Here is an 11,159-nt window from a genome sequence, read left to right as displayed (position 1 = left end):
AATGTGATGATATTTCTTATTTTTTCCCTCCCTGGAAACAACATTTTAAAACTGGAATCCAGTCTGAAGAGGCCTGGTCAAAACAATTGTGTGTATAGAAACTAAGAATTTTTCATTGTTACATTGCTTGACTTTATAGAACCAAAATAAAATAATGATTGTGTTAAGTGTAAATTACAATGTGGAAGTTATGTTTATACTTGACTCCCTTGTTGTCGTTTTCATAATTCACTAGTCTTTCCCCAAAAAACAAGGAGGAAAAACCTCCAACATCCTGATGAGGCTAGAAAATTAGGTATCCACCACATGTGACTCCAGCCAATCAATAACAATTGACTGTGTTATCAGCAAGGGGAGAATTTAACGTGGTGCCTTTATGAGGATGACAGAGAGCTTGAAGTCACTTGATTGCTCATAGTGAAGAGCTTTGATCTGTGTTTATCCTTGTGAGTCTGTAATGAGCGACACAACCAAGTAACGTTGTTATAGCTCCTCAGTAACACACATTAGCACCACAGAGTGTATATTAATGGTGCTGGATGTACATTGCGATCATCTGTTTCCTTTACCAATGCCTTTTAATCCATTCTATACCATGGGAGGTTTCATCAAGGAGCATATACAATCACAAATGAATCCACGCCTGTCACTATCTTCCTCTCTGTCCATCTCACTCAGACACTAAGACCTCCTGGCTTAATCTGGCCTAAGCTGGTGAGACACAGTAAAGCACAGAGGAATCAGGATTGCATCCACTGGGGACATTGTCCTAATCTCCTTCTGCCCTCTCCTTTGTAAACACTCTTCTCTTCGTCAGGGTCACTGATGCTTTTCTCCCCTCTCTCTCGGTCTCTCTCTCTCTGTCTCTCTCTCTTTCTCTCTCTCTCTCTTTCTCACACAATGGGCTTCAGAACAGACGCCGAAAAAACATAAAGGAAAGGAGCAAGAAGTGTGGATTTGTTACGATGCCTAAGAGACTCAAGCCTCATGTGGCGAGTGAGGCCTCATGGTTGGAGCATGACAGGTGCTAGAGCGGTGAAGCAGTGGGAGATCAGGCCCACGTCTGCTCTACGGGGGATCAGACGCACCAGGGCCCTGATGTGGCAGCGGATCCGGGGACTGGTCCGGGCCTTCCGACATGGTGTGGGATACCCAGTGAACTACAATGACCCGGCCCCAGAGGAACAGGAGATGGTATGCCTTGAGGTAAGGGCACGTTTTAGTTTGTGTCCCCCCTGTGAGCATTACTGATTTTAAGTTAAAGCGTCATTATCATAAATGCAAGACTGATTATTATTATTATTATTATTATTATTATTATTATTTTGGAGCCAATACAGGAAAAACTCACCAACCAGTCAAGTAAAACTACAGCTGTACAATACTGTTGACTTTATTTCAGAAATGCTTTGTTACAGCACAAATCAGTATGTTTCTTGTTAGTTGTTGCAGTAAAAAGCAGCAACAAATAACATAATCCTGTCGCTGAAGTATTCTCTCCAAATAATTTAATTTAATTTAATTTAAATAAACGTGTGAGGTTCAGAGTAGCAATACATCCCCCATAACATCTCTCAAATTATATTGTTTCTTATTGTTAATCACCTGCAGTAAGTGATATATCCTTAATACTCTTGTTTATTGTTGTTGTTGTTGTTGTTGTTGTTGTTATTGTAACTAGATTGTTATTTTCTGATCATCTGCAGCTTCCTTTGCTTCTTGCCAATCTTCTATTTAGAGAAATACTTCCTGTCCTAAGAAGATTAAAAGAAGATAGTGTGTCTTGAAATAGTGTGATACCAGTCATTGGTAATCTAAATTAAGTTGTGCAATCAGTAACACAGACAGACTACACAATGTCCCAATTCATTAGTGAGTTGAGAATACATTGACTCATTTCCAACAGTAGTCTGAAAATGTGATTGTGCTTGGCTGCAGAATCATTCTTGGCAAATGGAAAAATAAAGATTTGCGATAGCTTTTGTAGTGAGGAGGACTATGTTTATATTCACAGGATTGAAAAAGAGGATTGAAAAAGAGCAACAGCAGAAACCGAGTGGGAGGACAGAGGAGTCAGTTCAGATCATCACATAAGCATCACACACATGTTTTTCCTCACCAGGTCTCTGTGAGATAAAATATAGTTTGTTAAATTACAGTCAAAATATTTAGCATATTGACCATAATTCAATGTCTATAAAAGGATATGCAACACAACCGTAAGTGAATGAAAAGACAACAATTCAGCATTGCAGTTCTACAACACATAAACCTGCAGGTTGTCTTTCTAATTCCACACATTTATTTTTCCAAACATGGCGCCTACATTACTCACAATGCAAATCAGCCGCAAACCGTATGATCTGAGATTTGGGTGTGCTATAGGTCTGGTGAGATTAGACTCCTTCTTTCTCACTCCACACCTCCATTATCTTTATGTTTTATATTTTTAAACGTGTATTTTTCAGACCCAAATGACGTCACGACGTGAGTTAACCTTCACACAGCTCCCACACAATCCTTAATACAACATTTTTCCCTATATATGCAGTAGTAAAGTCCACCTGTAAAATGTTAAATGTGTAAAATTAGTGAAGTTTCAATTTTAACTGCAGAAAACATACACATATGAATATTAATGCCAATACATTACCTTCACGCTGTCTTACTGTATTTTTCCTTTTTTTAAGAATAAGTTCATTAATCAATTTAAAAGTTCAAATCCAGGCATTTTGCACAGCAGACAGTTTGACTTGTCATTGCAGAAAAATCCCACTAACGATGGTCAGTTCCCAGTGTCCCAGTGTCCCAGTAAGCTATTCCAGAGAGACAGCATGGACAAAACTCTGCAGCTGGCCCACTGGCTATTGCTAATGTTATCATTTACACCCATGCTTGCTTTGCTTTGAAATCCCCATGTTTATTTAGGGTAACATACCCAGGCAAAAACAAAAACATGTTATATACCGGTCAATGTTTAGAGTTTGAGCTATTTTGCATCCATAAGTTTATTTGCATCTGTAGATTTCTACAAAATTCACCAACGGTTAGTGTTGATGCCTAATTAGCCATTTTAAACACAACATTTTAGACAGTATGTAACAGAAAAGAAAATATTGCCTTAATGTACGTAATCACCTCGGGGTGTTTCATTATGATATCTATTAGTACAAATGTTCCCCCTATTCACTTGTAGCTTCTCCCCTTAAGTATTTTAGCACTTATTTGATAGATAAACAATGGACAGCTAACAGGAACAGTGTTGTGCGACAATTGTCCCCAGCCAGACTCAAACAACAGACCTTTTTTACTGCAGACATTTTTAATTTTCCCTGTAAGAAACAGCTCATGTGTAATTAATAACCCTAATGATGTCTCCATTCCATTGATCTCAGTTGGTTTCAGGGTTTCTGGTGTTGTGAATGCTGGTTTAATGTTGCAGAGTAGAAGCTACCGTGTTAATGTTATTGTTTACACTTTTTCCTGCTATGTCAAGTCAAAATGTCTGCTTGGACTTCTGGGCTACCGGGATCATTATTTTACAGGGACTTGAGCTTACACTAAATCCAGTTTTCCGCACATACAGATTAAACAATATGTCACAAACAGTCCCTCACTATCTCATTGATAATCATTCACACCGAGTTTTCAATTGAAAAGGGATGTGATTGGCCATGCAGTCAGTTCACAAATGTATGCCCTATTAGGCCTATACCATGTATTGTGTTATATCACAGATATACATTTATCCAAACTATCTTTGTAAGAGGTTATATTTAGAGAACTTTTAAAAGCGGTAATGAAAGTCAACTCTTTATTAAATGATTCCCATTAAATCCGATTCCTTAATTATGCTCCAGCGGTAATTTCATGACCTATGATGCCTTTCATTCGTTATTATAGAGTCCAGGTATACAGAACTGAAACCTGCCGGACCTGATAAGGATCATGCCTCTTAACCTTCGGAGTTGTTGTCAGTTGAGCAAAGAGGTGTCTCTCAACTTGGTGACTATCGACTGTCTCAAGAGCTCCTGCACATTTCACGCAGCGTGTCGTATTGTCAGTGTGTGCAGGTTATTGAAATTATACAAGTTGATATGAGATCCAGGATGGCATTTTGAACTCAGCTAATTGTCGATTGGATTTTGTCCTTTGTGTTTATTGTGTATTTCTTTTTTTCTTTCATGGTTGCAAAAGGAATATTCTCTTGAGGGACAATAAAGATAGACATGTTACATCAAAGAGAAAGGTCAGATAGAATCACAGGATACTGTGTGCGCAAAGCTACAACAATGTTTTCTCCTGCAAGGTTCTGAAATGTGTTTAAATGAGGCCAATATAATTGTGTTGACCCCCTAACTGACAATCAGTTTGTATGGAGACATACCGCCTAGAGTTTGATTGATAATGTGATGTTAAAGTTAAAAACAAAAGAACAGATGTCTGTGTAACTTGGTTACAAGGATTAAGACACTGATTGTGTTTTATTAAATTGAGCCTGACATTAACAGTGCAAAGAACAACTTGATGAACACATTGGGGAAATTAATTAGAAGAACAATGTCAAACAGAAATAAAAATTAAATGGAGAGTTTGCGCCCTCTTTGTTGCCGGGATTAGACGACATATCTTCACCTTGAAAATGCACACAGATGCCGTGCATGATCCCTTGAGGTGTTCATCTCTGGTGCATATATCTGCATATTGAGCTCCAGTGATCAAATCTACATTTAATTTTACTTTCCTCAAAGCTTCGCAATGCTTTGAATCATCTTAATCACTCGGTGAGGAGATTTTATTCATCCTGTCCCCCAGCTTTGGCGTCCTACTCCTCCGTGTGACCTTGTGTATTCAGACTCCCTTCTCCACTTGGCATTGTGGTCTCAGAGGGAAAAGTATGTGTGTTCGTCAACATCTCCAAATCGTAAAGCATCTTTTGCTGCTTGTGCATGTGTGTGTATGTGTGTGTGTGTGTGTGTTTGTGTGTGTGTGTGTTTGTGTGTGTGTATGTGTGTGTGTGTGTGTGTGTGTTTGTATGTGTATATATCAATCTCTCATGGCTATTTGTGGGTCTGTGTTGCATAACATGAGCACAGGGGAAGGTGTTAAATGAAGTGTTGTGGAGAAAGTCACATGTTCATATCTCTGGAGGGTAACAAGGATGTGTAGATGCTAAGGCCATGCCCCAATTCAGCACAGTAATTAATCTGGACAGGAAAGAAATCCCTTTTTTCCCTTTTTTTGGACAAGATAACGGAACAGATGAATGCCTAATCCTTATATGGTTCAATAGGCTGTATCATGGAGCAGCACATGTCTGTGTGAACACTGTAAGAACAGTTCTCTCAGTTTTGTATTACAGGCGCTCACATTTTGCAGCACTTCCCATTACAATGTGGGGTGGATGACATTCATTTCCATAGCAAAGAGAATCTTAACAAAATCTGACCCAGGCAGCACACATATATTGGTGTAAATTAAACAGATAATTAGATCCAATGCAGTATGTTGTACTACACATTTGCAGAATAGGCAGAGTGCCATCTGGTGTTTGTACAAAACAAAACATTATGTGCACCTCGACATTAATAGAGGCATATATGTGTGAAAAATACATACCACTATCTCCAGCATCATTACAGTAAGCGTCGAATAGACATTGCACTGTCATAGTTTAATACTCATACAAGCATTTCAAATATTAGGGATCTTATCAAAGAGATCATACCATGCAAACATTGCCGTGCCTTTCATTAATTCATACAACCATCGAGAATCTATGAGTCAGTCAGTGCGCATTGAGAACATCATGTTAGTGCTGCAGTTCGAGCTACCTTCAGATGGCAGTGTTGTCTTCTACATCAGGCCTATGCTGTAGATTACTAGGCACAGAGGAGCCTGGCAATCTTCTGTTGAAGAGTTAGACTAAATGACTGAGTGCTTAAATGCAATGCACATCTTGCCAGGAGTAATGGCAACCTGTGCCTTTAACAGGGACAGCGCAGATAAACAGTGTTGCATAGAGAGAAGCAATGCAACATAATGTCTATTAACTTTTATCTCAACTGCAGCTGCCATCCTTGAATAGTCTATTTAATTCAGATTGAAACTACTATATGGATATTACACAGATTCAGGATAAAAACAACAGAAATGCTTTAAAAAGATGCATGTATATAAATGCATACATGTGTTTGTGTGTGTGTGTGTGTGTGTGTGTGTATTGACAAGACTGTGTATGCATTGACAGAAAGGTTGTGTGTATGAGTGTGGGTGTGATTATGCAGTATGAGAGTGTATGTGACAAGAGGATTAAAAGTCACACGTGTTTACAAAATAATAAAACTACAAACAGTTGGGTGCACTCTATGCATAGATCAGCTAGGAATGTGTACACATGTAGCTCACAGTAGACATATAAGCATAAACTTCCCAAAGGATGTAACATTGGCTGTCAAAGTCATGCTATCCTCCAGGGAGGTTTAGTTAAAAAGAAATGCTGCTGTCTATCAGCTTCTGGCTGTTTCAGCACCATAGACAGCGACTTCAGGCAAAGGCTCACTGGCGCATGTGCCAACGAAATTATGTCTTATGGGGGGGGGGGGGGGGGGGGGGGGTTACATTTCTGGATATTTGGGCTTTTGTAAATCGCTTTAATGTAACAAAAGCTCAAGGGAAGCTGGTGGTGAGTTAGTTTGTAGCCTTTATTTCTCTCATAGCCCGAGTCTATCGCGTACAAGGAAGGGTAAAGGACCTGTACTGTAAAAAACAGTACCACACTGTCGGGGTTTACGCTCTTCACTGGGTTACTACGAGCTGGAGAGAAGACGCATGCGTACTGACTTGAAGCAGCCGGTCGGAAAAAAAAAGCCTTATGTGCCATCGGATGTAATCAAGGCAAGAATTACCTCTTCTCGCTGTGCATACATGGTGAAATTGTAAGTACTGGTGGCAAACCGATGTATCATTGCACGGACATTTCGCAAGCGGAGTATTTAAAGCAGTTTCCCAGTATTGTAAATGGCATGTCACTCTCTTGCTGTACAGTGGGCTTTTAACAGATCTAGGCAGTGTCTTTTTGGTGGTTGTCCAGAACGCAGAAGCTCTACGGTTCTTCGTGGTGTCACTTTCCATTGATGTGTTGTGCGAGTTGCTATTGCAATGGTTTCCGCTGATAAAATCGCTCAGGAACCAGTACATCCCAGCGTCGTTCACATTTCTGCTACGGTAAGATATGAGAATAGCGGTTTATTTGATGTTATCATGATTTTATCCTCTGAATGGATACGACCACCCGCACCCCCCATTTCATCGTCTATAGTCAAGCCATAACGTATATTGCAATTGTGTGAGCTTTGAAGTACCCGACACATATAACGCGTAAAATATGCCATTTGGCAAAATGCACGAAATATGCAGCTGAAGCCTGCTCTGAATCTGAGTGGAACCGCGCGCGGATCCATTTTAGAAATGGCCAAATGGTATTGTATGCACTGAAAGGCTGTGATAGAGCGATGCTGCGGTTATAGATTTACAAGCTGCGCCTTCGGGCCCCCCTCCCATGTACCAAATCTCCTGACATTTAAAAAAAATTTTTTTTTAAAGCATCGTTTCTTGTGTCAGGTAGTAGCTGGATGATGCCGTGTGTTGGAAGCGACAGCTTTGTTACATAAATGTTCTGACCTGGTGATGGCACATTTGTTAAAACCAGACAATAAGTCATTCTGTGAGAATAGCCTATCTGTATCTATAGGCCGACAAACCTTAAAAGAGATTATGTTGAAAACGCTCTACACAATTATAATTTCCCCTGGACATGATCAATGTAGCCTCAGGGTGCATGGCAAAGTGACACCTGACAAGAATCTAAAGACACATATTTGCATTATTTTCATGTGTATTTAATTCATTGCTCCAGCCCAGTGAGCATTGCAGATATTTTAATGCACTGCTTTGACAATATTGGATATGATCATTGAGCCCATAGTCAACAATCCATCCCTTTTACCTATGCAATTGGAGGCTATAAGGGCATATGCAGTCAGTTTGAGACGACAGGGGCTGACATGTGTAGGTGCCAAATCAACTTCCATACTTTCCCCCTGAATGGATCAAACAGCATTCCAAACTCTGGGCATGCCAGCACATGCTCCTGCCAGAGACCACCGGCAGCATTCATACAGTAACACATACTATAGGTGGCAGCTGATGAGTGAATGAAATAAATCTAATGTATGTGGTAAAATGGATGCCACACTGGACTTTGGTCTCATAGTTCTGGCCTCACTATCTGTATTGCACTGGCACAGATGTTTATGTTACAAATCCATTGCAGGTCAAGACAGTTTCTGACCACAAGATATTATCTCAGTTAATTCCAATTCCTGACATCTAAAACACTAAACTCAGTGACTCTCCTCTGTTTATAGCCCATGGGATCAGAGCGGATGGAGATGCGAAAGAGGCAGATGTCGGTGCAGCAAGAGTCGGCAGCGGGGGGAACTGCACCGGCCCAGCCGGGCCAGCCGGGCCAGCCGGGCCAGGCGGGCCAGCCGGGCCAAGCGGGCCAGGCGGGCCAGGCCAACCCACGGGGATCAAATGCATGTTGCTTCTGCTGGTGCTGCTGCTGTAGCTGTTCCTGGTACGTCTTCCCCACTCGAGAACTTGATCATTGTGGCGCAGCATGGCCGACATTACTGCACACTGGACAGCACAGCCTGAGCTATACTGTGTCTGTTGTTCTTGATATTTTTGCATGTGATCTGACACTTATGCTGCTGCAGCCTTATGTAAACGGCAGTTAGTTATCTGCTGACAATGTGAGAAAGGGGAGCTCCTTCAGTAAGCTTAGTGTGGATGAAATCAAACCAAATCAGACAGTTACAAGACATCGCAGATACAGACAAACAGCAGACATATAACTATTATATACAGCATGAGTATACTGTAAATGTGTATATGTATAGATTATCTGAATATTTATTTTATCTATCTGCTGAGCATATTCATTATGTTGTGTATTGCAATTTCCCAGACCCAATATGATGTCCTTAACAGTTAAAAACCCAAAGATGTTTGATTAAATATCAAATATTTGTATTTATATATATATAATTTTTCCGCCCATCAACTAGTGGTGGCTTCATTTGCTTGTAAACGTTTGTTACACTGGAATGTAAATGATAAAAATGTACAAGATGACATAATATCACATGAATAATTTCTTCAGTGCAGTTCATAATCTGTCTTTCTCACTAAAGGAATGAAGACCGGGATGAAAGGAACCGAAAGGCTTCTTATGACGTCCATGAAGGGACCGCAGACTGTGAAGACTGGTAAGTTGAATTCACTGCACAAAAATGCAAAATCAACGGAGCATATTTGAGGAAATAAATGTTGAAATCACTCACCCCAATGTTGTCCACGCTCTCTGCAGCCCGAAGCCCACGCTGGAGGAGGTGTGCTCGTGGGGGCAGTCGTTTGACAAGCTAATGTGTTGCCCAGCGGGGAGGAACTCCTTCCGGCAATTTCTTCGCACCGAGTTCAGCGAAGAGAACATGCTCTTCTGGTTAGCCTGTGAGGAGTTCAGCAAAGACGCCAATAAGACTCCGGTAGAGGACAGGGCTCGTGTCATCTATGAGGACTACATCTCCATTCTCTCGCCTAAAGAGGTCTGACAGCTCTTGATTTCACTGTTATTAAAAATGTGTTGATCTCAAGGGTGAAACTTCCAGATATGTGACAAATGTTCATCATTCTTCAATGTCCTCGGTCTCCCTGCCTTTAAAGGAATAGTTTGACATTTTGGGAACATTTTGAAGATATAGACCGAGCGCAATTAAGTAAAGGGGAAAACCATTGATTTAGTATTGTGTGAAGGTGACTGCTTGTGACTTTCATCTGCTTGCAAACAACATAAACATTGCCTCAAAGCTGCTCTGTGGTGCACTACCAACAGAGTAAAGAATCCAGAACTACGTTTTTATAACAATGAAAAACTGATGCTACAGGCAATAAGACGTGAGGCATCAGCAGAATGGTAAAGTTGAGGGGATCCTTAAACCCAATATGCCAATCTGCAGCAAGTATTTTGTCCAAATGTCGGTTTAAGGCTTAATATATTTCTGTAAGTTACGCTAAATCACTTTGACAGCATTCAAATTGAGTTATAGTGGAATGTGGATAATGTTATATCTGAAAGCAATGCTGTTTTATGGTTGCACGTGCCTTAGCTAATAACAGTAACTTGCTAACAAATAGCTAACAGCCAAGTTGTCCTATTCCGTCACCTTTTAGTTATCAAATGCACCCTTGGTCGACATAGGGTGTATAAAAAGAATACTTTGACATATTGAAATCTTGTGTTTTTAGCTATCTACATACCTTTTTTTTCTCTTTCTCTATTGATACCACTGTCATGTCTGTATACGGTAAGTACACAGTTGGTTACCTTAGCTTAGCAAAAAGACTGGAAACAGAGGGAAACAGCTAGCGTGGTTCTTTCTAATATCTCATAGCGTGTTTGTTTACTCTGTTCAAAAAAACTAATTATATGCTGTGCTATGCTAAGTATATGTTGGACTGTTTCTGGGCGAGCGGAGACCACTGAAATTAACCAAGAAAGAGCACATGAAGCCATAAATTATTTTTTTAAACTATAAGTTCTTAATTAATGATTTTTAGAGATGCTGGTAGGTGGATTTTGTTCCCTTTAGACAGTGCCAGGCTAGCTGTTTACTCCATTTCCAGTTTCTTTGCTAAGCTAAGCTAACCGTCTGACTCATAGTTACTTCAGACATGAGAGTGGTATACGGTTTGTCATCAAACTCAAATAATAAGCTTATTTCTCAACAGGTCAAACATTTCCTTCATAGACAGTATGTCATTGAAAATGTGCACTTGCTGTTCTGTTCTTTCTAATTCCAACCCTTGTTCTTGACTCCCAGGTGAGCCTTGACTCCCGTGTGCGTGAGTCGATCAACAGGAACATGCAGGAACCCAACTTGCAGACGTTCGAAGATGCCCAGCTGCAGATCTACACACTAATGCAAAGAGACTCATATCCCCGCTACATGAACTCCCAAACCTACAAAAACCTGCTCAACACTCTGTCAGAGCAGTCCCCCGAACCGTAGGGTGGTGATGACCTGTGATATTTA

At 40.4% G+C, this 11,159-nt stretch overlaps 1 protein-coding gene across 1 annotated transcript; it reads left to right on the top strand.

The window, feature by feature from the left end:
* Positions 1-1,017: 1,017 nt before the first annotated feature.
* rgs20 (regulator of G protein signaling 20) lies at positions 1,018-11,135 on the top strand. Its single transcript, XM_034555397.1, has 5 exons — positions 1,018-1,206; positions 8,430-8,641; positions 9,261-9,335; positions 9,437-9,671; positions 10,947-11,135. Exons 1-5 carry the CDS (start codon positions 1,018-1,020, stop codon positions 11,133-11,135), a joined length of 900 nt encoding a protein of 299 aa, XP_034411288.1.
* Positions 11,136-11,159: the final 24 nt, after the last annotated feature.

The sequence above is a fragment of the Cyclopterus lumpus genome, chromosome 17, assembly GCF_009769545.1.
Source record: "Cyclopterus lumpus isolate fCycLum1 chromosome 17, fCycLum1.pri, whole genome shotgun sequence".
Lineage (NCBI taxonomy): Eukaryota > Metazoa > Chordata > Actinopteri > Perciformes > Cyclopteridae > Cyclopterus > Cyclopterus lumpus.
Note: the sequence above shows the minus strand (reverse complement) of the source record. Positions and strands in the feature narration are given on the sequence as shown.